General features: G+C 45.1%; 1 protein-coding gene across 6 annotated transcripts; it reads right to left on the minus strand.

The window, feature by feature from the left end:
- Nucleotides 1-3781: 3781 nt before the first annotated feature.
- Nucleotides 3782-21854, minus strand: SPACA6 (sperm acrosome associated 6). Of its 6 annotated transcripts, XM_082231801.1 has the most exons (9): nucleotides 20351-21854; nucleotides 19434-19511; nucleotides 15167-15235; nucleotides 13514-13537; nucleotides 13324-13401; nucleotides 11887-11990; nucleotides 8493-8649; nucleotides 5697-5943; nucleotides 3782-3979 (listed from the first exon to the last, which is right to left on the minus strand). In XM_082231801.1, the coding sequence occupies exons 1-9, from the start codon at nucleotides 20793-20795 to the stop codon at nucleotides 3943-3945; spliced, it is 1239 nt and encodes a 412-aa protein (XP_082087927.1). In that variant the 5' UTR covers nucleotides 20796-21854; the 3' UTR covers nucleotides 3782-3942. The 6 variants fall into 6 exon arrangements, with proteins under 6 accessions (XP_082087927.1, XP_082087928.1, XP_082087930.1 ...); XM_082231802.1 differs by lacking the exon at nucleotides 13514-13537 and having other exon boundaries at nucleotides 20351-21847; XM_082231804.1 differs by lacking the exon at nucleotides 19434-19511 and having other exon boundaries at nucleotides 11887-11985; nucleotides 20355-21846.
- Between the last annotated feature and the right edge of the window lie 5822 nt (nucleotides 21855-27676).

The following is a 27676-nucleotide window of genomic DNA, read 5'->3' on the forward strand; positions in this document are numbered from 1 at the left end:
CAAGAAGTGAGGTTACATGGAACCAGGCAGAGGGCCTTCTCGGTAGTGGCGCCTGCCCTATGGAACGCCCTCCCATCAGATGTCAAGGAAATAAACAACTCTCTGACTTTTAGAAGACATCTGAAGGCAGTCCTGTTTAGGGAAGTTTTTAGGGAAGTCTGATGTTTTATTGTGCTTTTAATTCTGTTGGCAGCTGCCCAGAGTGGCTGGGGAAACCCAGCCAGATGGGGAGGGTGTAAACAATAAAATTATTATTATTAATTTCTCAATTTGGAGGGGAGATAGATCAAGTTGGAATGTTTTGACAGGATGGGCATGGGTTTGTGGCTAACACCATGTGTACTCTGCTTCCCAAACCAGGAGTGGGAACATATTGGATGCCAAGTAAACAGGAGTGTGTACGCAGCCTATGCAGAAGAAGAAAATAGCAAATGGTTTATGTGAAAAATGAATGCATTACAGCACAATCCTGTGTCTACTCAGAAGTAAACCCTACTGAATTCAACGGGGCTTACACCCAGGTAAATGGGAATTAGGACTGCAGCCTTAGTTTATCGAGGTACCCTTGGGCTCCTCCTTTGTCTCTTACCTAACGCCTGTGTTTGCAAATATGTGTTTCTCACAGTCTTGCGTTACCTTTATGTTTCAGTTTCTGCGTTAGTCTTTTTGCAGCAAAGGGCTACAAAGCCTCCTGTGGCACTTTAAAGTTCTCGCTTTTTACCACCCCTACCAACCCATGTATAAAAATACCTATAATTCGGAATAATGCTTCATGAATCTATAGTGCATGAAAACCTATGCCTCATTTGTTTGTTTTTAAAAATTTTAAGAATCTTTATTTGTTTTCAGTTTTTCTGAGAAGAAAATTAGATATAAGAGCACAACAATTTCTTGCAGTTAACAAAGTGATGTATCCACCAATCAATGCAACTCTTGCTTTTTGTTATTATATAGGTTGTTACAAGAGTTGCCTAGTCCGTCCAAGACACCCTCTGCAGTCTCCCATCTCATTTAAGGAGTGTCAAAAGGATTCCATACCTGGCTAAAACAGTTTGGGCGCTATATTAACACCATGCATGTGCACATAAAGCTCTGAGAAACACTTAAGAAGTTATCATGTTCTTCTTTTCAATTGGACCCCTACCCAAACACATGCTTTATGTTAACTTCCACAATTAAGAGAAACCACACCAGGCTTCATGTGTTACATACTTGTAATATATGTTAGGTTTTGGGGTTTTTTTAAGGTACCGCCAGAAGACCTTTGGCTGTTTTGGAAATGTGTGGAACCCCCACCCCACCCCAAGACCCATTGAAGAGTGATGGATGGAGTCTAGGGTGGGCCCTTGGGGGCAAATGGGTCAGGAAGAAAAGGCGACACCCAACAAGCAGTAATCTAATCAAGTGTCCTTGATTAGCTCAGGCAGATCTGCCAGATTATCTCCACTCGATCTGTGGAGGTGAAGATCCATCAGCTTTTGGAGCTCTATTCAGTGCAGAGTTGTTCATTGTGGCCCCAGGGCGCCCACACTTCAACCTTATTCAAGTCAGAATCTAAAATCACCCAAGTGCAATGTCACTGATGATTTGAATACTGCCAATTTCAGCAGCCCATATTAACCAAGAGAAGGAAACTTTTTTCCCTTTAAATGAAATAGCTTTGCTGGAAGAAGAAATGTTTCTTGTCACTTGAAAATTCCACGCAGCTCCCTTCCAAACATCTGTAACTGCCTGTATTTAGAGGCACCCAAGAAACAGGGTAGGGTGATAGTTCTGAATAGTTTAGAGTGAATTCAATTTCCTTCCTATAATAACTGCCCCAAGCCACCAGGGAAACATGATCTTTTCTGCCTTTTGCGCAGCAGGGATGGGGATCATGCCATGCTAAAGATGTTGCTGGACTACAGTTCCCATCATCCCTGCCTCCTGGTGATACTGGCCGGGACTGATGAGAGATGGAGCTCAGCAACTTCTGGAGGGCCACAGATTCATCAACCCTGCTCTAGTCATGAGAATGTAAGAGGAGCCTGCAAGATCCGGCCAGTAGCCCCTCTAGTCCAGCATCCTGTTCTCACAGCAGCCAACCAGGTGCCTTTAGGAAACCAGCAAACAAGACCCAAGCGCTCCCTCCCTTCCTGTGGTTTCCATAAAATGATATTCAACACTTTGCTGTCTCCAGCTGTGGAAGCACAGCATAGCCGTTGCAGCTAGTAACCATGGACAGCCTTGCCCACCATGAATTTGCCCAGTCCTCTTTTAAAATCCCCAAGTTGGTGGCCATCACTGACTCCTGTGGCAGTGAGTTCCAAAGTTTAACTGCGTGAAGAAGAACTCTTTCTTTTATCTGTTGCGAAGCTTCCTTGGATGTCCCCGAGTTCCAGTGTTATGTATGAGAGAGGAAGAAAAACTTCTCTTTCTCAGTTTCCTCCATGCCTAGCATAAACTTATATATCATGTCATCTCCTACTTCTTTTTCTGTAAACTAAAAAGTCCCAAATGCTGCAACCTTGGGGAAGCCATTCCACCCCCTCAATCATTTTGTCTGCCCTTTTCTGAACTTCCCCAAATATCCTTCTTGAGGCAAGGTGACCAGTTCAGTGGCGGTTAACCTGTGTCCATTCATTGCCAGACTACAACTCCCATTATCCCTACCATGCTGGCTGAAATTGATGGGAGTTAGATTCCAACAACATCTGTAGATGCACAGGTTTCCCACCCTTCTAGTAATTCCTAGAGCGGACTTTCCCAAACCTGGGTCTCTCCAACTGTTTAGGGACTACAGTTCCCATCATCCCCGACCACTGGTCCTGCTAGCTAGGGATGATGGAAGCTGTAGTCCAAAAAAAGCTGGAGACCCAAGTGTGGCCTAGAGGAATGTGTTAATTCCCATGTTAATAAATTCCTACTTTGCACTATTAGTTTCTTACTTGACTGTCTCCCGTGACGTGGAATACAGACGGACTTTTGCGGGGATGGGTGTTGAGGGAACGGAATACTGAACAGGGAACAGGCCACATGGCAACATTTTGTTGCAGAACCCGCTCATAATCCTTTGCTTCCTTTCCATTCAGAAAACTTCTTTTGGTTTCGCTGCAGCAGGCAGGTCCAGCCAGAAAGTGGGTCCATCTAGTCCACACTGCGTGGCAGTAGCTCTACAAGGTTTCAAGCCTTGTCAGGACTTGAACTTGGGACCTTCCACATGCAAAGCAATACAGCTCTGTCCTTGTAGATTTTCCTTCCAGTAGCACCTTAAAGACCAACTAAGTTAGTTCTTAGTATGAGCTTTCGTGTGCATGCACACTTCTGTGTATCTGAAGAAGTGTGCATGCACACGAAAGCTCATACCAAGAACTAACTTAGTTGGTCTTTAAGGTGCTACTGGAAGGAATTTTTTTATTTTGACTATGGCAGACCAACACGGCTACCTATCTGTAACTTGTAGATTTTGTGTCTTCTAATCTCTCCATTTTCAAATTTGAGTACCTTGCTCGCTTAGCAGGAAGGAGATATCAGTAGGCTTGGCACAACCCTATGCTCTGCAGAAATTTGGAGGGGGGGGACCTCTTAATAGGGATGAGTGCGGGAGAAACGTCTAAAACAGCCCGGAGAGGACTCAATGTGCTTTTTCCTTTTGTTGTGACAGGTTCAGACAGGCTCAAACAAACAACAACAGACAGACAGACAGATGCACACTTTGGAGTTTTTGCTAGTCACCAGTCCACCCACCCCGTCATTAAATGGGAGAGAGATTATCCTGAGTACAAATTGCAAAACTCATAACTTGTCCTTAGAAGTTCCAATGTGCGACCTGGATTATTATTATTATTCTTTTAATTGTGTCGTAATGGTGATGTCAACATTGTACAGTCCTTACCAAGGCACAGCAAAAAGAAGGGGTTGGTAGAGGGGAAGGGAGGAATGTTCTGTGAAGTTCCTCTCAATTCACAGTTTGATGTCTGTAGCCCAGCGATAAATTGTCCTAAGGAGCAAACAGAGAGTTGATGCTTAGTTTAATGGCTGTTCCAAATACTTAAAACTAACATCTCTTAGCAGCTGCTTAAGAGATAAGATTAATCAAGGCTGCATTCTTATGTGGGAGAAAGTGCTATTGATCTCAAAAGGACCTTTAAATCTCAAAACAAAAAAATGTGTAGGATGTTTAGCCGGCCAAATTTAACCAGCAGAGCTACATGCATAACAGAGCTCTTTTTAATGTGTTTTTGGGAGCTCCCAAAGATGGGAAAAATATTTCGAAAGGACAACTTTCCCCTCTAACAATGGGAATTGGGGTAGTTAAACTTCCAGGGTTTAACAGATCAAACTATTTTTAAAAACCCAGCTCTTTTTGAGAGATGAGAAAAGTAACCTGAGGCTTCCAAATGCAAAAACGTAGGAATACAAAAGGCTTCTAAAAATAAAAATCTGTTGGGTGGAAAAAAAAGCTGCTCTAAAATGCAAGGTTTCAAATATAATGTGACCAGGGACGGATGAATGGTTGAGTCTCTACCTCTGTTCATCCCTAAGCCCATTCTTAAATTGTTTTAAGCATGTAAGGTTTCAAATAGGTGAAAACTATGAATGGATGGATCCGTTTGAAAAACATTTATTTATTTGCTTCAGAACTTTGACCCCACTGACCTGAAAATCAGGGGAGCAAAATTCTTTTTATTGAATGGCAAAGCAAGTGTAGCTGATGCTGAACAAATTGGCTACTATTGAGTTGTTTATCGCAGTAATATGCAATAAAATAAAATATATTTAATTAGAGTTGCAACTGTTTTGCTTATTAGCCAGCTGGAACTATCTTTTTTTTTAAATATACCTGGCACTAAATATGTGGTCTTAAGAATTTATTTGCTTATTTTTCGATCATAATTTTTAATATCAGTGCTTTTTTCCCTAAAAAAATGTTTAGGGGTACTCTCATTTTTCTACTCATATTGAAATACTGCCCCTCAATGAGGCAAAACTTAAACAAAATGTTTAGGGGTATGCGTACCCCTGCGTACCCTCAGGGATAAAAAAGCACTGTTTAATATAACTTATTTACAACACACTTGAGATGGTGAGCACCATTCTTCCACTTGTGTCTGAGGAGGGAGGCAAACGCATCTTCTTTGGGTATGCCAACCTTATCTGGAAAAAATCAAGAATGATCTTTTCTCCCCCTTGAAAATGGGTGTTTCTCATATGCAGATTTGAGCAGATTTAATCAGTTCGTTGATCAATGGCCTTCCTATGCAGGTTTACTCTGTGGGGCTAACTCCCTGGTAAATGGGTGTAGTTTTGCAACCCTGGATTTATTTAGTCAGGTGACACCCTTAGATTTAATCAGTTAGTTGGTTTAAAAGGCAGGTTATTAAACAGATACTAGTTTTAATCAATTGACAAGCCACTGTAAGAGGCTACTGAGCTGACCCTACCAGCAATCTTCTTACATTCCTTGTCCATCTTGTTTTCAGTATTGTCTACTTTTATAGAAGTTGCTCTCCAAAGACTGAAGCTTGGACAACTCTATGTGCAAAACACATCTTCTACCCCTGAGCTGAGGTTTTTCCAGGCAAGGAAACTGGTGCCTCAGTACTTTTCGTTTTTATATGTAAAATGAGGTGAACAGAATGCGAGATAAAATAAAGCAAGTCGCTTTATTTTGGAATCCCAGCCCTCTGCGCAGGAAGAACTGCAAGGAAACTCACATTGCTATCATAGTGGCCAGCGTTGAGAGCATGGCTATCCCCACGATGAGGAAGACAACGACCTTCTTGTGGAGGAAGTCTGGCCCAGAGAGAATCTCTTCCAAGGATGGCAGCTCTGAGTCGGTTAGGTTGGTCTGGACCTCCTCTCCCCATGTTTCGCCTGCAACCTCTACCATCGGCGGAGGGTTCAAGATGGCTTTGAACATCTCCTGCAACTCCTTCTCTAGATGAAGTCTCTTCTCTGTCACTGCAGAGGAAAGGGAAAAGTCCAAGCCACTTAGTCAAAAGGGAAAAGTCCAAGCCACCATCATTGAAAGGCCAACCTTGCTATATCTTATTTAATTTGAGAACATATGAGGAACTTTGCTGGGTCAGGCGAGTGGTTCAGTATCCTGCCCTTACATTGGACAATCAGATGCCTATAGGACCTGAGTGCAACAGGTCTCACCCTACTTGTGATTCACAACAGCTAGCATTCAGAAGCATTATTGCCACAGACAATGAAGGCAGAATGCGGACATTGCGGCTGGTAACCATTGATGGGCTTCTCCCTCCACGACTTTGTCCAACCCTCTTTTAAAGCCATCCATGTCGGTGGCCATCCGTGACTCCTGTGGCAGGGAGTTCCACGGGTTAACAATGCACTGGATTTACTGCTTAGTTGTCAAAGCCTCTAAGCGGTTTACGCAAAGCACAAAACACACATTAAGTTACCAATAAAATAACGCATTAGGGAAAAGGTTGGCCTTAAATGGCTAAATGGTTCTGTCATTGAAGATTCCTGTATTGCAGGGGGGTTGGACTAGATGACCCTCGGGTCCCTTTCCTAGAATTCTATGATGCTATAAAAAGAAAACCAGGAGTTAAAAATAAATAAATAAACAGTATAAAAACACACACATGCCAGATTGATATGTCTGGGTAGGCTTGCTTAAGCACAAAAGTTTTTAGCAGTCACTGAAAAAAAGACTGCAATAACACCTGCCTAATATAAATGAGCAGGGAGTACCAAAGGGCACTGCCATACTGAAGGATCAGTTTCTTGCAAGTGTAGGATGAACTTTAGATGGCAGTTGTCAAAAGGTCAGTTCTGTTAAAGGCTTTTTGTACCAATTTGACGTGGCAAATTCAACGTGTTGCTATTTAGTCCGTGGTTGCCAGGTTTTGAGGGAGAGAAACTCCTGTCTATTTAATAGCTGAGCAACAGGCAAAAATGCAACCATTTTTTAAAAAGTCATTATTATTGTATTTTTTAAAAGAAAGTCTGGCTTTCTGCCCCTAGCAGCATCATGGTGCAGTGCTCAGGGCACAGGATCAAGAATGGGGAGAGCCAAATAAAAGGCTTTTTTGATGAGCAAATGCTTTTTGATGGAGCAATTCTGGTTGAAAACACCCACCCACACAAAAAGGAAAGGGGAGAGAGTCAGGCTAAAAAAAAAACAAAAAAACCCACTCAGGCATGAAACTCTTGCCAGATGACCTTGGAGCCCTCACTGCCTTTCAGCCTTATCCATTTCAGATAAAGGGCAGGATGACCGCATCCTGAAATCTTTGGAGGAAGGGCGGGTTACACAAGCGCAGGAAATAATCAAAAATCCCAAGCACACAGTGATGGGGAAAGCTTTACCTTTGTATATTATTGCTGCGACATCATTTGACTGGGCCCCACATTTGCCTCCTGGCCCAGGTACAGTGGTACCTCGGGTTACAAACACCTCGGGTTACAGACTCCGCTAACTCTGAAGTAGTACCTGGGGTTAAGAACTTTACCTCAGGATGAGAACAGAAATTGTGTGGTGGCAGCGGGAAGCCCCATTAGCTAAGGTGGTGTCTCAGGTTAAGAACGGTTTCAGGTTGAGAACGGACCTCCAGAACAAATTAAGTTCATAACCAGAGGTACTACTGTATAAGAAAAGGTAATGTCCACTCCATGCATTGCTTGTTTGTTACTTTGCCCTTCACCTTGAGGTCCCAGGGCAGGTTAAAGCACAATATTTAAAACAATTTTAAGCAACTTGCAGTCGCAGAAATAAGGTGGGTCCCCCAAGTATATACAGTGCTACTTCTGGTTATGTACTTAATTCGTTCCGGAGGTCCATTCTTAACCTGAAACTGTTCTTAACCTGAAGCACCACTTTAGCTAATGGGGCCTCCTGCTGCTGCTGTGCCACTGCCGCACAGTTTCTGTTCTCATCCTGAAGCAAAGTTCTTAACCTGAGGTACTATTTCTGGGTTAGCAGAGCCTGTAACCTGAAGTGTCTGTAACCTGAGGTACCACTGTATAGCTCTCAAGTGTCAACAGCCAGGGCAAAAAGGTGAGCCTTGAACTACTCTTATGCTACTTTCACAGCCATTGCTTCCCAAGAAGATACTGTAGATTATGAAGACTACTCCAAAACGTCATTTTTTTTAAAAAAAACAACACACCCTAAACTGGGACTCCTGGGTGAGTCATGTGACCTGTACCTTGCTCTCACCCCCCAAAAAATGGAGGTTTTTTTGGGGGGGGTGAGTACGGCACCCAAAACGACTGCCGAGATCTCACATGAGAAAATGGGATGTCTCGTATTTGGGGGGAACTTGGGAAGTGTGGTACTGGGAATTGTAGCTTGGCAAAGGGCAAGCTACAGTTCCCAAGATTCCTTGGTGGAATCCATGGCTGGTTAAAGTGGTATAAGCGGGCTTAAAATGTATGGTGTGGTTTTGACGTAACCCAAGCTAGTCTAGGCCTCACCAGCCAAAAACAACTGGACTTTTCTGAGGAGCCTATTTGTGCCACAAGCCCCAACTCCTCACCGTTGACGTAGAAGAACTTCCTGACCAGCACCCCGTCCTCCCCGGCGATCTGGCAGGCGAAAGTGCCATGGTGGGATCCCAGGGTGGGGCGGATAAGGAGGGAAGGATTGAACCCAAAGTTCAGGTCTTGGAAGAGGAAAACTTTGTTGGTTCTGACCTGCAGGTGGAGAAGTGGAAAGAGGAGAGGGGTGAGAGAAGGAAGGAAGGGAAATGTAGTGTTACAAGTCCTAAGCAGTAACTCGGAGCAGGGCCTTTACTGTGGCTGCCCCTGTGCTGTGGAATAACATTTCTGCTGAGATATGACAGGTGTCACTATCAGCACACCTTCTAAAATAATCGAGGACATTTTTCTTCTGACAGCCTTTCCCAGATGGTTGAATGGGTCTCTCCTTGTTAGGATTTTGGACTCATTTTAAATATATTTGTTGTTTTCACATTTGTAGCTGCTTTTTATGTATCTTGCTTATGTAAATTGCTTTCAGACAGCGGTTTAGAGGATTCATGATAAATCGATGGTAACAACAATAAAGGGATAGGACAAAAATGACTCTGAATATGATGTGCCTCTCATGCTTATGACTGTTTTTAATGACGTAAAGCAGCCATGCTGCCACTCTTCTCCCTCAGGTGTTTCCTCAGATTCTTACCTGGATGGAGGCGAATCCTGATGGATCCTCTGAACCCTTTTTTTTTGCACCCAAGGTGTGGAGAACCTTCTTGTCAAGGAGGAACTGCACACAGGAGGAACTGCATTCTGGGCAATTCTGGGCTGCATCAATAGGAGCATAGCATCTAGATCAAGGGAAGTAATAGTGCCACTGTATTCTGCTCTGGTCAGACCTCACCTGGAGTACTGTGTCCAGTTCTGGGCACCACAATTCAAGAAGGACACTGACAAACTGGAACGTGTCCAGAGGAGGGCAACCAAAATGGTCAAAGGCCTGGAAACGATGCCTTATGAGGAACGGCTAAGGGAGCTGGGCATGTTTAGCCTGGAGAAGAGGAGGTTAAGGGGTGATATGATAGCCATGTTCAAATATATAAAAGGATGTCACCTAGAGGAGGGAGAAAGGTTGTTTTCTGCTGCTCCAGAGAAGCGGACACGGAGCAATGGATCCAAACTACAAGAAAGAAGATTCCACCTAAACATTAGGAAGAACTTCCTGACAGTAAGAGCTGTTCGACAGTGGAATTTGCTGCCAAGGAGTGTGGTGGAGTCTCCTACTTTGGAGGTCTTTAAGCAGAGGCTTGACAACCATATGTCAGGAGTGCTCTGATGGTGTTTCCTGCTTGGCAGGGGGGTTGGACTCGATGGCCCTTGTGGTCTCTTCCAACTCTATGATTCTATGATTCATTCAGCTAACTTTTATTCCAAGAGGACCCGTTGTGAATAATGGCCATGACCAAATGAAACCCATTCATTCAAATGGGTCCAACTTTGGGTAAAAGTTAGTCGAATGTAACCCATAGTGTGTAGTTGCACGATTTTGCACCTACACCCAGCTCTCCTGAGGAATTTATTTTGCCAGGCAAACTAGCTGTAGGTGGCTGCAGATTGTCTAGTGTGGGGACTGCTGAACCTTTTCCTTTCCAGCCATTTCTCTGTTCAACATCAAACACTCCCCCCCCCCCAATTTTAAGCGAATCTGTCTTTCTCCCTGGGTGATGGAATATAGGGGGACCTATATAGATTATTTTCTCAAGGAGAAAAACCTGGTGTGTGTGTGTCTTTTCAAGTGTGCAGTTCTACCTTCAAGCACACAAACATTGCCCCTTGCCTTAGAGCAGGGAACCTCAAGTCCAGGGGGGGGGGTAGGGGTCTGCGGGTCAAATACCACCTCCTGAGATTCTCTGTTTGGCTTCCAAAACTCTCCTCTCTCCACCCTCCCTCTCCCCAGGCCACATCTGCTATTCCTGCATCGCATCCTCCCTGAGCATTTTTTGCTTGGGTGGAATGTGTCCTTCAACTCTGATAATGCCTTTTGCTTTCCTGGATTAAAGAAAGGGAAGGGTGTTTGTAGGAACGAGCCTCCTGCACAAGCACAAAATTTGCCTTTCTTGCTCTGTCCACATCTGCCTTTGTCCCCACTGACCAGTAGCTCCAGAAGCCTGCTCAGAAGTCAACGTGGACCTCCAGCTGGGGGGAAAAGGGTTTCTAATCCTTGCCATAGCCTTTAAACTGTATTTTGAGAGCTTGCGATCGCTTGTGCAGATTACAGAATGTCCAAGGACTATCTGTGCAGGCTTGCAAGGCCACAGAAAAAGTACACCAATGTTCCTGTTCCCAACAAGCAGGAATCCAGGTGTCTTTGCAAGTAAACAGGGGCCCCTTGACCTTGATAGCGATGGCTTATTGTTGCTGCTTGCATCTAGGGATCACAGATGCATTGTGTCTAGAAATAAATGGTGGTTCTATGCAGGGCCGGGTTTAGGTTTGATGAGGCCCTAAGCCAGGGGTCTGCAAACTTTTTCAGCAGGGGGCCGGTCCACTGTCCCTCAGACCTTGTGGGGGCCAGACTATATTTTTTTGGAGGGGGAATGAATGAGATGCATTTTAAATAAAAGGACACATTCTACTCATGTAAAAACACACTGATTCCTGGACCGTCCGCAAGATTGGGCCAGATAGTTTGCCTACCCATACCCTAAGCTACTGAAGGTAATGAGGCCCTTTATATGTCCAGCTGTCCTTTGTCAACAACAAATTGTCTCTGTTTTTTCTGTTGAATATATGCTATATGGTAATTTATGGACCTAATAGGTATCTAAAGCCATTTGCACATAACAAATAGGAGCCTACACAACACAAACACTGTATGTAGGTTTTATTTTATTTGTTTTTTTGTCTTATATTTTGGAAATGTACATCCAGGTTTTTTCCTTTAAATTTTTTTGGGGGCCCTAAGCTATAGCTTGTTTAGCTTATACGTAAATCTGGCACGGGTTCTATGAAATGATACCAGACTTCTTGGTCGGTTTCAGAGTCACTTTCAAGACTGTCTTGAGACCAGTCAGTTTCAGCTGCCAGGGGATGATCCTCTTTGCAGACTATTCTGCTGTGTGAGTATATATATTATTGGGCTACTTGCACATACACAAAAGCATTCTCACCCCTCCTCAGGAACACAGTCCTCCTTGCAGTGAGGGCTCCAAACCGTTAGACATGCATTGGATTTTGTGTTATTTCTGTTGAATGACAATTTGCAGGACTACACCACAAATTGGTGGAGACACACTTGGAATTAAGGAAAGCCCTAAGCATGGCTTCATCAAAAACCTTGCTCAAAGCACCTTTGAACAAGGGACACCGTGAGGAACATTTAATCTTATGCTACCTCACAAGCAAGGGGTTTAGCGAGGAGGGCTCTGTTTCAACCACCCAAGAGCCACTTACTTCCTTGGCAAATTTCCATCGGAATGTTGCGTCTTGAGGAATCTCAAACTTAACTCCACAGCTGAGAAGTGTCACGTCCCCTTCAGATTTATGCACATCCTGAACTGGGAGGTTGGGAGAGGAGGAATTGGGAAGCAGGGAGGAGAATCAAATTAATATATATTTTTAGCAGAGTAAGTCAGATTGGGGAAATCGTTTATCATCCTAGATGGTGCTCAGAGACATTGTGGCCTTGTATGCGCTATCCCTTTAAAGTACATTCAAAACATGTTGTCAACTGCCCTGAGATAATAATAATAATAATAATAATAATAATAATAATAATAATAATAATACTTTATTATTTATACCCCGCCCATCTGGCTGGGTTTCCCCAGCCACTCTGTACGGCTTCCAAAAGAATATTAAAATACTGTGATACATCAAACATTAAAAGCTTCCCTAAACAGGGCTGCCTTCAGATGTCTTCTAAAAGTCTGGTAGTTGTTGTTCTCTTTGACATCTGGTGGCAGGGCGTTCCACAGGGAGGGTGCCACTACCGATAAGGCCCTCTGCCTGGTTCCCTGTAACTTGGCTTCTCGCAGTGAGGGAACCGCCAGAAGGCCCTCGGTGCTGGACCTCAGTGTCCGGGTAGAACGATGGAGGTGGAGACACTCCTTCAGGTATACTGGACAGAGGCTGAAGGTCAGTATACCAGTTTAAGACCTCAATAATAGATAGTTTGCTCCTCATGGAGTTACAGTTCCCACCGGTCACAAGCTACAGTGCCCAGAATTCTTCTGAGCGAAAGAACATACTTCAAATGTACTTTACACAGGTATGGAATCATCATAGAACCACCAAGTTGGAAGGGATCCCCAAGGGCAAAGGGATAGAACCACCAAGTTGGAAGGGATCCCCCAAGGGCAGGTCCAACGCCCCTGAAATGCACACGACCTAAGTTTCCTATTAAGCTGTGAGCCCAATTTGATGTGCATCATTCACCAGGGCAATGTGGAACATAGGAAGCCCCCCTGAAACTGCATCAAAGCTTTAGTCAGTGGCTCTTTAGGGGTTTCAGACAGGAGCCCCCTCCCCCTCCCGATCTGCAAATGCCGAAACAAAATAAAAAAATTCCTTCCAGTAGCACCTTAGAGACCAACTAAGTTTGTTATTGGTATGAGCTTACGTGTGCATGCACACTTCTTCAGATACCAGGCATTAAATGCCAGGGATTGAACCCACGGTTTTTTGGTATGCAAAGCATGTGTCTTACCACGAAGCTATGGCCTTTCCTTATCCTTCCAACTCTACAATTCTCCCCTCCCACATCTCTGTGGTTTCCATAGCTCTCAGTGCAAGTTCCTTCTTGGTACGGTTGGCACAGAATCTTTCCACCACCTGGGCCTGCAAATATCCCTGACCCCGAAAATCAAGGAAGAACCAAGAGGGATGTACTCGGGCAATCGATGGGCAGCGAGCAGTCCACCATGGTGCAAGACGAGCATCGGTATTGGCGAGCCTCTTTCTGGAACCCTGGGAGGAAGATGAAAGAGTGCGATGGGAATAGATGCAGAAGCCAGGGAGGGAAGCTGGAACGGAGGGGCAACGAGGATAGGCTAGGAAAGCGGTAGGTTTTGGCACTCACCACACGGTGGGATGCAGGCTGGAGCTGTACAGGAGGAAAGGAAATTGTATTATTTGTTTGCTTGTTTATTACATTTAAAATTATTGTTGCTATTATTATCCAACCTGTCATCCAAGTAGTTCAACTGAGGTGTCGTCCATGCTTCTCTCCCCACCCCATTTTATTCTCACAACAACCCTGTGAACCTGAGACAGTGACTGATCTGTGGTTGCCCCGTGGACTTCATGACTGAGTAGGGGACTTGATCTCCCTGATCTTCCAGGTCCTGGTTCAGCACACCACGCCAGCTCTCATCTATTACCCATTTTTAAATTTATTTTTTATTGCAATTTTGCAAGCCGCCTTGAGCTTTTGTATTGGATGAACGTATGGGTGGAGCATCTGTAGGCATCCAAACATAGCTGGGCTACAAATTCCCATCCTCCATGCTGGCTGGGGCTGGTTGGAGTTGGAGACCAACAACTTCTGGAGGGCCGTGGGTAAGCCAGCCTTCTTGTAGAAGAACCTATCAACCCTGCTGGGTCAGAACAAAGGTCCATCTAGCCTTTGATTCTATTCAAACATTTACCACATGAAGAGGAGTCCAAATGCCCTCCCCTCAAGGGTCAACCCATTAAAAAGTCTTATTATATCACTCAGGCACCACTTCCTGTCTTTATCTATCTGGCTAAACCGCTTCTGGCTGCTTCAACTCTGCCGCAGGGCAGGGCCAGCCCAAATCACATCTCCACTTCAACCCCAGCAATCAACCAGATACTTCTGTGAAGCCCGTGCGCTGGACATGAAAACCTCTCCCGTTGTTTGCCCCAGAGCAATCGTTATTCCATTGTACACAGTCTCAGAAACTTCTGGGTCTATTCAGCCTTGTAATTAAGCACTAGCCTGGTAGTGGTAAGCAAGAATGAATTCCATGCAAGTGAGTGAGGAGGTGACGGAGGAGGAAAAGCAATGGAGCGTTCTGTTTTTCCTCTTGTCCAGTGTGAAACCAAGTGGGTTGCCAGAAGGAAACTGCTGGATCAGGCCAATGGCCCACCTAGTCCAGTATCCTATTCTGGCCAACCAGATGCCTATGGGAAGCTCACCAGCCGGATCTGAGTGCAACAGTGCTCTCTGCATTTGTGATTTCCACCAAATGGTATTCATATATTGTCTCCAACAGTGGATGGAGAACATAGCTGGAGTCACTGATAGCCTTCAATCTCCATGAATTCATTGAAACCCCTATTAAGATTGTCCAAGTAGTAGCAAAGGAACTCCAGCAGCTTTCTCCATGCCTAGCATGGAAACGCAACAGGCTGGTGGAGCTGTCTGGCCATCCTCTGGTAAATATTTCCACAGGCTTCTAACTTCTATGGGCTTGTTTACAAGCCTGATTTAGCTATCACATCTAATAGCCACAATAAAGGCTGAGACAGCAGCAAAATATTGTGGGACTTACAAGAGGAGATCTACTTGCATTTTCCAGGAACATGATAATGCACCCAGCCAGACAAAACCTACGCTCAGTTAGTCGCGGATGCAAAGCTATCTTCAAGTTGGAGATAGAAAAGGAGGCTGTGTGGTGGAGGGAACAATGTTTGTGGACTCAAAAGAGGGAACAGGCAGCTTTAAGGCAGCACCTTTGCCCCACGTCCAGTTATATCTCTACATTACCTGCTTTGAGCTGTGCCATCTCTTTTTCAACCTGCTTCTCAGCTTCTTCAACTGCCAGGGGATAAGGCACTATGAGGGCAGATGGAGAAGGGCGTCAGGTTATTCCTTTGGATGCAAAAGGCCATCTTGGCAGTCAAAATAACCCCACAATTAATGGGTACCGTATTTTTCACTCTATAACACGCACATAGTTTTTAGAGGAGGAAAATCCGTAGGCATGCCACCCGTAGGCATTCCCTCCATAACACGCACAGACATTTCCCCTTACTTTTTAGGAGGAAAAAAGTGAGTGTTATGGTGCAAAAAATACGGTAGTTGTCGTAATCGTGAGCTCATACTGTACATGGTTCTATTCACTTGCTTTGATATAGGCTAATTGGCTTGCTTTGATGCTATCCTTATCTGTGGGTTTGGGATGCTGGGCTAGGAGCCCAGAAAGGGAACTATCTGCAAGATTTGGGTTGTTTGCCACCTATGCCCTTATGGGAACAGCCGGCCCAAGTGACCTATGATGCCTTGTGTATAAAGAATGTATGATTGTTTGCATGGGACAAGCCATCGCCTTGCTGCAGTGTCCGTCTTGCAGTCTATAAAGGCTGGGATACCTGGCAGGCTGATTTGCTGTAAGTCTGCACCTTCTTTAATAAAGCACTGGAATTGATTGCTCTGATGTTTCTGACATCTCTGTACCCAACCACCCCCACAAACCCAACTTTGGGTCTGCGATTCACAACAGTGTATCAGAAGTTTAGCAGACAACCTGAGTTTGCACTTTGGGACCTGCGGTTCAGAACTATAACTCCTATCAGCCCCAGGCAGCACGGGTAATGGGAGCCGTAATCCAAAACCTATGGAGAACTCCGGACTGGAGAAGGTTGGGCAGCACTCTTTGGCCAATGCAGGATCCATTCTACTCTCCCTGTCCCTTAGAGCCAAGAAACTGGCCAATCTTACTGTACATGGAAGCATCTTTCCTAAGCTAAGCCCCACCCTGAATGTTCAGCCTGGAAAAGAGGAGACTGAGAGGAGATATGATAGCCACCATCAAACATCTCAAGGGCTGTCCCATAGAAGAGGGAACAAGCCTGTTTCCTCCTGCTCTGGAAGGTAGGACTCCAACCAAGGGCTTCAAGTTACAAGAAAGGAGATTCCGACTAAACATCAGGGAAATCTTTCTGATTTTATGATTTCAATGTCTAATCACCTTTCCTACCTTAAATATTCAGAATAATTTATTGTTCTCCATACATGGGACAGGTGGTTTTTTTAAAAAAAATGGATTTTATTTTCTTTTGTTAGGGTTGCAGCATTGCCACTGCTGACATATTTTGGGTGCTAAGGAAGGGCTTATCTCCCCTCCCCACCCCCAGCTGGCTTTTGGTAGACTAAAATGGTGTTGTTTTGTTACTAGTGCACCACAACAAACCTTCCTGTGGCTGTTATGGGATCTGCTTTGTTCTGTTTTTTGGTATAATGGTGCAGTGTATTTATATTTATGTTTTAAATATATTGTGAGTTTGTGGCCGTCGCTGACTCCCGTGGGATAGTGAATCCCACAGCTTAGCTATGTTTTTTTTACAGATAAAGAATTCTGGGAAAGGAGAGCAGGGACCTTGAAGTTGCCTAACAACAGCCAGCTTCCCAGGCACATGGCTAACCTTTTCAGTTTCCCCTGCTATGGTGAGATGTGGTTGCATTTAAACAACAGCAATTCTTCCCAAAAGTTTATCTGTACATGTGAATTAGGTCCACATTTTAAGGCAGATTTATGTTCTTGTTTTTGGAGCTATGGAAATAGGCACCCAATGAAGCACAAACAAGAAGATTCACCCCCTCTTTAGAACCACTGTTCTTTTCTGATATGCATATTTATGTAGCCTGAAATCAATTTAAAGATTAAGCAGCTGAGAATTATTCTACACCGTGCTTTTTTTTCTCCTAAAAAAATGTTTAGGGGTACTCTCATTTTCCTACTCATGTTGAAATACTGCCCCTCAATGAGGCCAAACTTAGATTCACAAAATGTTTAGGGGCATGCACCACCCCACCCCCCACCCCGAAAAAAGCACTGATTCTACAAAGTGACAGCCCTGGCTTATTTTCTGCCTTACCCTCTCCCTCACAGTGCCCTCGTGGAACCATTTATAACCCCAATTTGCTTTTTATATTGCAAAACCTTTAAGAGACATGAACCCTTGAAAGCAATTATGGGTCCAATATTGTGCTGCCTTACCTGAGAGTATGCCCCCATTGAAATCAGTAGGACATGCTCCCAAGTCCATGGGAGCAGAGGGCACACACAATTTTTTTGAAAGAGAGTGTTCTGTATTGACATGTAAAGTTTAGACTTAACACTACAGGAAATTTATCGTGGCAGAAAAGTTTATGTACTTGATCAGCCTTCCCCCAACTTAGTGCTGCCCAGATGTTTTAGACCAGTGGTGGCAAACCTCTGGATCAGGGGCCAAATGCAGACCTCTAGGTGCATTTGACCCTCAGAAGTCTCCCCTATGTGACTTTGCCTGGCTGTAATGTGTCATTTGACTTTGATAGTACATTTTGCTTGCCTGGATGGAAGATAGAGAGGATGTGTTCATGCTGAAGAAAGGTAAACACTGTATTAGTTGTTCTGCCTGCTTTTGCTTCAGGCCCTGCATATCACTAGGTCTCAGATGGTTGCGCAGAACAGAATGCAGTCCTCACACTGAAAAAGGGTTCCTCGCCTTTGTTTCGTACCATCAAGCCCAAACAGCACTGCCCAGATGGGCTGGGGCTGATGGGAGTGGCAGCCCAAGATCCATCAGATGGGCGAATGCTGGATTCTGAGCAGAGATGGGGATGCTGTCGGACTATAAATCCCATCAGGCCTAGACGGTGTGGCCAACGGTCAGGAGTAATGGGACCTGTAGTCCAAAGAAAGGCCTACAGGTTATCCAGTCCTGCACTAAAGCTAATTCACTGGTCACACGAAGAGAAAATAGGCTCTAATTCAAGGAGGCTTCTGGCATCATCCGCACAATAGCCTCTACCCCAGTCCTGGGAACAATAGGATGCTGAGAATGGCAGCGTTGTGAAAGGATGAACTACAGTTCCCAGGATACTTGTTTGGGGGGAGCTATGGTGCGGATGTGACCTTTAGGGCATGGTTGAATTCTATGTTCTATGACGTGCTGTGGGCACCGTGGCATGGCTACTCTTCTAGAGGGAAAAAAAGGTAAAGGACCCATGGACGCGGGTGGTGCTGTGGTCTAAACCACTGAGTCTCTTGGGCTTGCCGATCAGAAGGTCAGCGGTTCAAATCCCTGTGACGGAGTGAGCTCCCATTGTTCTGTCCCAGCTCCTGCCAACCTAGCAGTTCAAAAGCATGCCAGTGCAAGTAGATAAATAGGTACTGCTGTGGTGGGAAATGGTAAACGGTGTTTCTGTGTGCTCTGGTTTCCGTCACAGTGTTCTGTTGCACCAGAAGTGGCTTAGTCATGCTGGCCACATAACTCAGAAAGATGTCTGTGGACAAACGCTGGCTCCCCCGGCCGGAAAGTGAGATGAGCGCCGCAACCCCATAGTCGCCTTTGACTGGACTTAACCGTCCAGGGGTCCTTTATCTCTACCTTTACTCTTCTAGAACATTCCCACTAGCTTTTAAACAAAAAACCAGAAGCCTTCTTATTGGGAATTACAAGTACCAAGCTACCAAAGGACCAGAGAAGACTGTTCATGTATGCGACAACAGCCGCTCGGATGCCACTAGCCCAGAGATGGAAGGAAGAAACAACCCCAACCAGAGAAGAATGGCAAACCAAGTTGATGGACTATGCGGAAATGGCAAAATTAACTGGGAAGCTCAGAAATCAAGAGGGCAAGAGCTTTAAAAAAGGAATAGGAAGTTTACAATTTATTGACAAAACCACTGTAAGCAGGTTAAAAAATTAGCAGGATTTTAACCACACTGGTAAATTAACGGAAAGTATGGATAATTTGGAAGGATAGAACTTGGACGGTAGTGGTATGTAGTTATAAATATTATCACTAGGACCCATGGAAGGGATGGGGGGAAGTCAGGAGATTCAGAGTAATCTCGATATTTGGATCTTGAATTGTTTTTCTGTTGTAGGTTTATATTGTTTTTTAAAAAAATTAAAAAATAAATAAAAAATAAATAAAAAAAGAACATTCCTACTAGCAACTGTGAGACCTTGGGAAAGCGTGGGTGAAAATTCCAATTAAATATGCAGAATTCTGTGCAGAAGATGGGAGAGTCCATACCCACCCTTCGCCATGCTTTTCTCCTCCAGGAAAAAGATCATTCTGCCAAATATGTCCTTCAGCTTCTCGATTTCGGATGCATCTTGGAAAGAAGACGATAGTAAGCTGTTGAAGGGTCTGGTCCCTTTTCCATTGTAGCTCCGTTGGAAGAGCATGAGAATCTTAATCTCAGGGTCATGGGTTCGAGACCTACGCTGGGCAAAATATTTCTGCATTGCAAGGGGTTGGACTAGATGACCCTTGTGGTCCCTTCCTATACAAATTCTATGATTCTGGGTAGGGGCAGAGCTCAGAAGCACAGTGTGAGGTTGGTGAATGGCATCTGTTATGTCAGGGAGCCAAACACAAGCTGGAGAACCAAGCAAAAAAATATCTCCAGGGCTACCTGTTCCCTTATGAACCTGCCAATCTATTCAGATCTTCACCTGAAAGCTTTTCTCCAGGTCAGCCCACCTTTGGAGGAGAAGCCAGTGGCCACCAGAGAAAGGGCCTTCTCTGTGGTGGCACCACAGTTGCGGCATTTCCTCCACATATTTGCCTGGCATCATCTACAATAGCCCAGTTGCCTGGCCAAGTTGGTCACATTTGCCTATGCTTTCAGATAGCTATCCAAGGAACTTAGGCAGCTACCTTATATCGAGCCAGACCATCGTCCCATTTAGCTCAGTATCGCTGACACTGGCTGGCAGCACTGGGATAACTGACAAGCTATGGCCCTGTCTGTTAAGATCCGCTTAACATATTTCTGGTTGCGGACCTTCAGTGAAAATAACTGAACCCCTGAAAACTCAAGTCAAACAACTGCGATCGGGGAATCCTATAAGCACCCATAAGCATGCACACTGAACATTGCACATTGGGGGCAGGTGGTATGTGCGACCGCCTCCATTTTGGTCCAGTGCTCAATTGGACGGCACTCACCCACCTGGGTTTTGGCGAAACGCACAAAGGCCCTTTCCATAATCGGTTGGCAGTTCCCATGCTGGGAAACCCGGTGGCCAAAGAAGTGTTGGCAGACGCGGGCACGTTTTCGTTGGGTGGTGAAGCAGAGGAGGCAAGCTGTGGCCTGTGCAGAAAAGGCTAGCCAGAGGAGCAGGAAATGTATGGTAAGCATTATGCCCAGCCTTATGAGTGGGGATAGGAAGCTGCTGGAGAAGAACCACACCCAAGAAAAGAACTCTCCAGTGATGTCATAAGGGAGGTCCACAGAGCTGGTTGTGATTCCATGGCTCCCATGCAGAAGGGTAGCTCCAAGAGGGGACCACGGAGGGTCAAAGGTCTTTGCACCTAAAATATTGCATCGCCCATTCATATGTACCCAACCAACCACTGTGCTCTGCAAGAGAAGGCTTGCTGCTGATACCATCTCACCAGCACGTATAATGTAGGCAGTAGGCTTTTAGTGTGGTGGCATCTACCCTTTGGAATCATAAATTGTAGAGTTGGAAGGGACCCCAAGGGTCATCTAGCCCAACCCCCTGCCATGCAGGGATCTCAGCTAAAGCTTCCATCACCTGCTAAAGACCTTTTTAAAAATCCCTGTGCATTCATGTATTGGATCTGAAATTGTTTTATACATTTTTTTGTTGTTGTTGACGATATCGCTGTTAAATTGCTTCAGGCTGTTTCATGGGAAGTGATTCATAAATGAGAAGAGATAATATAAAATAAATAAACTACTTTGAAATAAAAACAAAAATGTAGGCACCTCAGAGGGTTCCTTATGCTGAATCAGACCATTCGTCCATCTTACGCAGTTTTACCCACAATGACTCGTGTTTGAAATAGTTGCCTTTCTCTGCATTCAGGCCATAGAATACATTCCTCTTTAAAACTACTGCACTGGCTTTTTGCTTCTTTTCACCGTCTGACTAGACTTCCTTTTCACAGAATCCTAGCATTGTAGAGTTGGAAGGGGTCCCAAGGGCTTCTGGTCCAAATCCCTGCAGTGCGGGAATCTCAACTAAATCATACAAGGCAGATGGCCATCCAACCATGTCCAGATCTGGGCGCCACAATTTAAGATGGATATCGACAAGCTGAGATGTGTGCAGAGGGTGACAGAGATGATCAAGGGTTTGGAAGGAATCAAGGGTTATGAGGTTGTGGGAGTTGGGTATGTTTAGCCTGGAGTTGGCTATGTTTAGCCTGGAAAAGAAGATTTTTAAAGAAGAAATATTTAAAGGGCTGTCACATGGAAGATGGAGCAAGCTTGTTTTCTTTTGCTCTGAAGGTGGACCCAAACCAACGGCTTCTCTGTATGCTTGTTGTTGTTTAAAAAATCAGCCTGAATTTAAAAGCAACTTTACATTTATATGTGTGATTAAGTATGTATTTGTAAATTTATCGTGTTTTTAATATTCTGTTGCAAGCTGCCCAGAGTGGCTAAGGAAACCCAGCCAGATGGGTGGGGTATAAATAATAAATTATTACTATTATTAATATTTTTTTCCTCTCAAAAAGCACATTTTGATGTGTTTAAAACTTTCAAAAACTGACTTGCAAACTTTGGAGAAGTGCAAACTCAGGTTGGTTGTTCAACTTCCCATCAACTCTTCTGAACCGAAGGCCAAAGGGAGGTTCGTGGGCGTGGCAGATATACGAAAGAAGTAGGGCATGAATCCCAGGGTGGTGGGTTTGAGCCCCACAATGAGTGAAAGATTCTTGCATCGCAGGTGGTCGGACTAGATGACCCTCGTGTCCCCTTCCAACTCTTTAATTCTATAAACACAAAGCGGCAAACAGCACTTTGGCCAGGACTTCCCATCACTCCACCTGACCAGATGAGGCCTTAAGATGGCAAATACCCAATCTTATAGAGAGTTCCACTTTCTGGGCTCAAAGCTCAGCACTCCAAGCCCACAGATAAGGATAGCATCAAAGCAAAGCCAATTAACTCACATCAAAGCAAGTGAATATAAACATATATGATCTCATGGTTACAAACAACTACCAATTAATTGTGGGGTTATTTTGACTGCCAAGATGGCGTTTGAAGAGCTCCTGGAACAGTTTAACTCGTAGCTGCCTTCCCTAGATCCACAAATATTATTGAAAAGTACTGAAAGTACAGTGGTACCTCAGGTTAAGTACTTAATTCGTTCCAGAGGTCCGTTCTTAACCTGAAACTGTTCTTAACCTGAAGCACCACTTTAGCTAATGGGGCCTCCTGCTGCTACCGTGCCGCCGAAGCACGATTTCTGTTCTCATCCTGAAGCAAAGTTCTTAATCTGAAGCACTATTTCTGGGTTAGCGGAGTCTGTAACCTGAAGTGTATGTAACCTGAAGTGTATGTAACCTGAGGTACCACTGTACTTATTTATCTGAGGTTCTGCCCCACCCCCCAGCAGAAGCCTTCCCCCCCCCATGTCCTATTTACGGGGTATTTTTTACCTGTGATTTCCGAATAAATGCTCAACAACTTCTTTGATTTATTAAAAAATCAAAAATTCTGGCTATGCCCATGTGTCACCTTTGGTTCAGCACATCCACACATTAAGAAGAAAGAGGTCGTGGGGGGGGGGGAGCGGGCGGGGAGAGAGAGGTAAGGATCAGGTTGTCAATAAGAAAGATCCCTCACTACTAAAATGCCATCACAGAGCTGAAGCCGATTCAGCAAAGGGCAGCCAAAATTATCAAGGGGAGAAAGAAAGGTAAGTTTTGGGACGTTTTAGAGGAAAGACAACAGGCGAGGCCATAGCTCAAGGGCAGAACATCTGCTTGGCATGCAGAACGTCCCAGGTTTAACCTCTGCTCTCGTCAGGCAGAGCTGGAGGCAGCCCAAGAGAAACCCCAGAGAGCTTCTGCCAGTCAGTGCAGACAATATCAAGCCAGCTAGACCACTGGTCTGACTTGGTATGTGATGGCTTCCTATATTCCTATGAGACATGATAACCACCATGGTTATATTCCACCCATACCCTCCAACATTTCTCCAATGAAAATAGGGACACCCCCTTCCATGATAATTTTAATGTTTATACCCCACACATCTTACTGGGGTGCCCCAACCACTCTGGGCAGCTTCCAACATATATAAAAACATTAAACGTTTTTTAAAACTTCCCTATACAGGATTTCCTTCAGATGGCCCGGGGGAAGCTTCCAACGTATATAAAAACATGATAAAACATTAAGAAACCTTCCCGATACATATCTCATGCTCTTAAAACAATGTGCATCTTCGTTCTCCTTCTCTGTGCCTGAAACTTCCTTCCTCTCAGGTTATTTCTTCAAGTTATCTATCTCAAATCCCTTCTCAAGAGTCCTTGGGCTTAACAGTCTCCCCTCACACACTCTCTGCCAAGCAAAACAAAAGCCTGAGAATTTGGATACCACCCATTTGATCACACATTAGCCCTGGCAGCGCCGTTGTAAAAAAACAAAACAAAAAAACACAGAGGACTACTTCTTTCTATTTGCTAAGCAAGCGATAATATGCAAATGTGACCATTTATTTGCATGAAATTTGGCTGTATTTGTGACCTCTCGGTGCTCTGAGCATGGACTGTTTCAGCTGCCAGATACTCACGAGGTATTCCATGGGCATAACTAAGCATCTAGACCATGCGTAGGCAAACTAAGGCCTGGGGGCCAGATCCGGCCCAATCGCCTTCTAAATCTGGGCTGCGGATGGTCCCGGAATCAGCATGTTTTTACATGAGTAGAATGTGTGTGTTTTATTTAAACTGCATCTCTGGGTTATTTGTGGGGCATAGGAATTCGTTCATTCCCCCACCCCCATATAGTCCGGCCCCCCACAAGGTCTGAGGGACAGCGGACTGGCCCCCTGCTGAAAATGTTTGCCGACCCCTGATCTAGACTCTGTCCAATCCTTGGGAAGTGCTGATCTGCATAATCATAATCATCATATCATTCCACCCATTTGACTAGGTTGCCCCAGTCACTCTGGGAGGCTTCCAACATATATATGTATATGTAGCCTTGCAGCTTGGTTTCACATTTCTATAACCTGTTGCATTTGTTCTTTTTGGATAAGCAAAATCTTGCTTTCTCTTGGCTTTTCTGTAGCCAGACATTTCTTCCACGACTACCAGTGGCTGGTGGATCCTAGCTACAGTGCACATCTGATATGCTTGAAAGAGGGCCGAAGAGAAACAGCTGAGCAGTTAGACTTTAGCCAGCGAAGGTGACGGACGCCTTAAGCTTAAGGAAACCCCAAGGGCCTGGCATTTGTTTTGGGGAAGCAGGTGCTGCCCTACAGACTAGCCGTTTGGGTGCTTTGGGTCTGTGGAATCCCAGCAAGGTGTGCCTGGCATCTATTTTAGTCTTTTGGAGAAAAAGGTCAAGGATTTACTCTCATGCAATGGAACATTCCCCCTTTCCCTATCTTCACCAATCTCATCCAGAGGGTTGGGGAGACCCATAGAACAGATTTAGGGGTGCACAGGGGAAGTTCTGCTGTCCAAGCATAAATCCTTGTTCTGACAGGACGTGTTAGTTGGAAACCATCCCTAAGTTTTCATACTCTTAGGCAATTTTGCACATATTTTTTTAAAATTGCTGTTAAGACAACCTGGGGACCCAGAATTGGATGGGCTGGGCTGGACAATGGTACCTGTTCATTGTGGCCAACAGGACCCCCGTCTTAAGCGTGCTGGTAAAAGCACCAGACCATTTGCTGAAACAAAGACGGCAAGAGAGAATGACGACGACTCCCCCTGGCAATTGTTGGCACCTTCTGTCTATACAGTTATTGCTTTTCTTGGCATCGTGACAGGCGGAAAAGGGGGGAGGCAGAGAGAGAGAATGTGGAAGAGTGGAAAGCCGTAATGGGAGAGAGGAGGGATCTGTAGGCCTCAGACCTCTGTCTCCATGGAAACCAGACAGCTCAGCTTGAAGCTGAGAATATGTCCTTTATACAGGGAGGAGAGGGAGGGAGGGAGAAGCAGAGAAGGCAGAAGGTGCTCTTGCCCATGACAGCTAAATCAATAAGAGAACGAATGAGAACACTGATCTGCAAGGCAAGCTCAGCCTTGCACCCTCAAGACTCAGTTCCCAATCTGCATGTCCTTCTGCCCTGCCTCCATTTCTGCGGCTGGTTTCGCACTTGGTCCAAATGCCAGCTCCTTCAATGCACTCCCACCAGACATTTTTAACTTTCCTGTGTGTGTTAAAAACCCAGCTGTAAAAATCCAGTGGCAATTTGCTTTTTGCAAGATGCTTTAAACGGCTCATTTCTTAAACTTGGTGGTGGTACGTTTCCGCTCCTGGGTCTTTCAGGTCTGCTTGAGCAAGGGCTGCTTGGACCCTCAGGAGGGGCCGGGCTCCTCCACTAGAGGCCCAATGCCAGTCCCACTTTCCCTAGGCCCACACTCCTCACACCGAGTGTGTTTGCCTAGCTAAAATCTGTCCTCAAACTCTGAAAAGTTGCTCAGAAGGGATATGTGGCTCTTGGGAATGGCAGGTTCCTTGCTGCTGCTATAGGAGGGAGTTTCCCCCCTTATAGTGCCAGTTCAGTTCTACCCTAAGGTAGTCTTTCCCAATGTGGTGCCCTCCAGAAGTTGTTGGATTACAACTCCCAATGACCAGAAATGATGGGAGTTGTAGTTGGAGAGCATCAAGTTGAGCCTAGGGCTGGACAAAGGTAATTCTAGGGACTGCTTTTGCAACCCAGGCAAAATTGGGGGGGGGGGGGTCCAAGCCAGAATTTTATCAGTTTTGGTCAGCTGTCTGAATGAAGAGGGTGCAGGCAGAAGAGACAGGTTGGTAGTTGTCAGTGTATGTGTTTGCTGTCGCTGTGTGCGCCTGTGCAACCAGTAATCACATAGGATTAATGCCTCCCTCCCCCGCCCCCGAAGCAGCATGCAGTGACTGTATACAAAATACTACCTTTCAGATAAGACAGTGTGAAGGCTCTCCCAAGCTAGGGCAGGTAGGCTTTAGCATAAAAACCAGATTCCACACCTTACTCAAGACAGGCAAGGAAGCACTCTTTTTACAAAGGTGCTTCAAATATACCCAGAGGCAACTTGAATAGAAGTGTTTCTGAAAGGTGTGTTGTTGTTGTTGTTTTAGGCACCAGAGGCAATAAACCAAGATTTAAAGAAGCCACTTTTAAGGAGTGTGTAATTATTCAATACTGAAATTGAACTTTAGTATCAGCAGAAATCAGGCACCTTTTCAAGTGTGGTTATCTTCCATTCCCCTTCACTCAGTGTCAGCAAAAAAGCATTGACAACCTGGTGCCCCCCACCTGTTTTGGTATACAGCCCCCCATCAACCCCACCCAGAAAGCCCAAACATTCTGGAGGGCACTAGGCTGAAGAAAGCTGGAATGAATGGTAGCCCTGATGGGCCATTATTTCCCACAAGCGTAATCTGCCGCCCTTAATAGTTGCGGAAACATGTGACTTCAACATAATGGTTGCATTCAGCTGATGCAGCAAAGCCAGCTGCCCCACCTACCTGCTCCACACCTGAAGTTAGCACTTCTCTTGTGCGGGGAAATGGCACTTCCCCCACCAATGAGCTCCCACATTGTGTAGCAGGAAAATCCCAGCTCGTTTCAATAAAGAGCACTGTACAATCTGCGGCTGCCCGCGAGCACCTTATGAATAGTATCCATTATATCCCCTGGGACATGTGACAGATCTCTCCTTTCCATATGCTGCTTCTCATCCTGAAAGCCCACTTTCATTACTGCTGTTTTCAAACTGTTCACTTTGGGAACATCTGCATTAAAAGCTGGGATAGAAATATAGCAAAGGACCACTTGAACACTGCTTAAAAACAACAGCATCAGACCAGACTGAGTCCCAAGGATTTCTCACTTAACATTACAGCTGCTGGACCCTCGAGGGATCTTGCTTGGATGATACTTCCTTGGATGCTACTCCATTCAGATATTGCCCTCTGCTGGTCTCAGACTGTAAAAGCATATGTAGAGAGGTGCCAGTGGGAAAGGGACACGGTTGTGTTGTGGTCTAAACCACAGAGCCTAGGGCCTACCGATCAGAGGTTCGAATCCCCACGATGGGGTGAGCTCCCATTGCTCGGTCCCTGCTTCTGCCAACCTTGCAGTTCGAAAGCACGTCAAAGTGCAAGTAGATAAATAGGTACCGCTCCGGCGGAAAGGTTAACGGCGTTTCTGTACGCTGCTCTGGTTCGCCAGAAACGGTTTAGTCATGCTGGCCACAAGACCCAGAAGCTGTACACCGGCTCCCTCAGTCAGTAAAGGGAGATGAATGCCGCAACCCCAGTCATCCGCGACTGGACCTAACGGTC

This window comes from Podarcis vaucheri (genome assembly GCF_965113315.1).
Source record: "Podarcis vaucheri genome assembly, chromosome: 7".
Taxonomy (NCBI): domain Eukaryota; kingdom Metazoa; phylum Chordata; class Lepidosauria; order Squamata; family Lacertidae; genus Podarcis; species Podarcis vaucheri.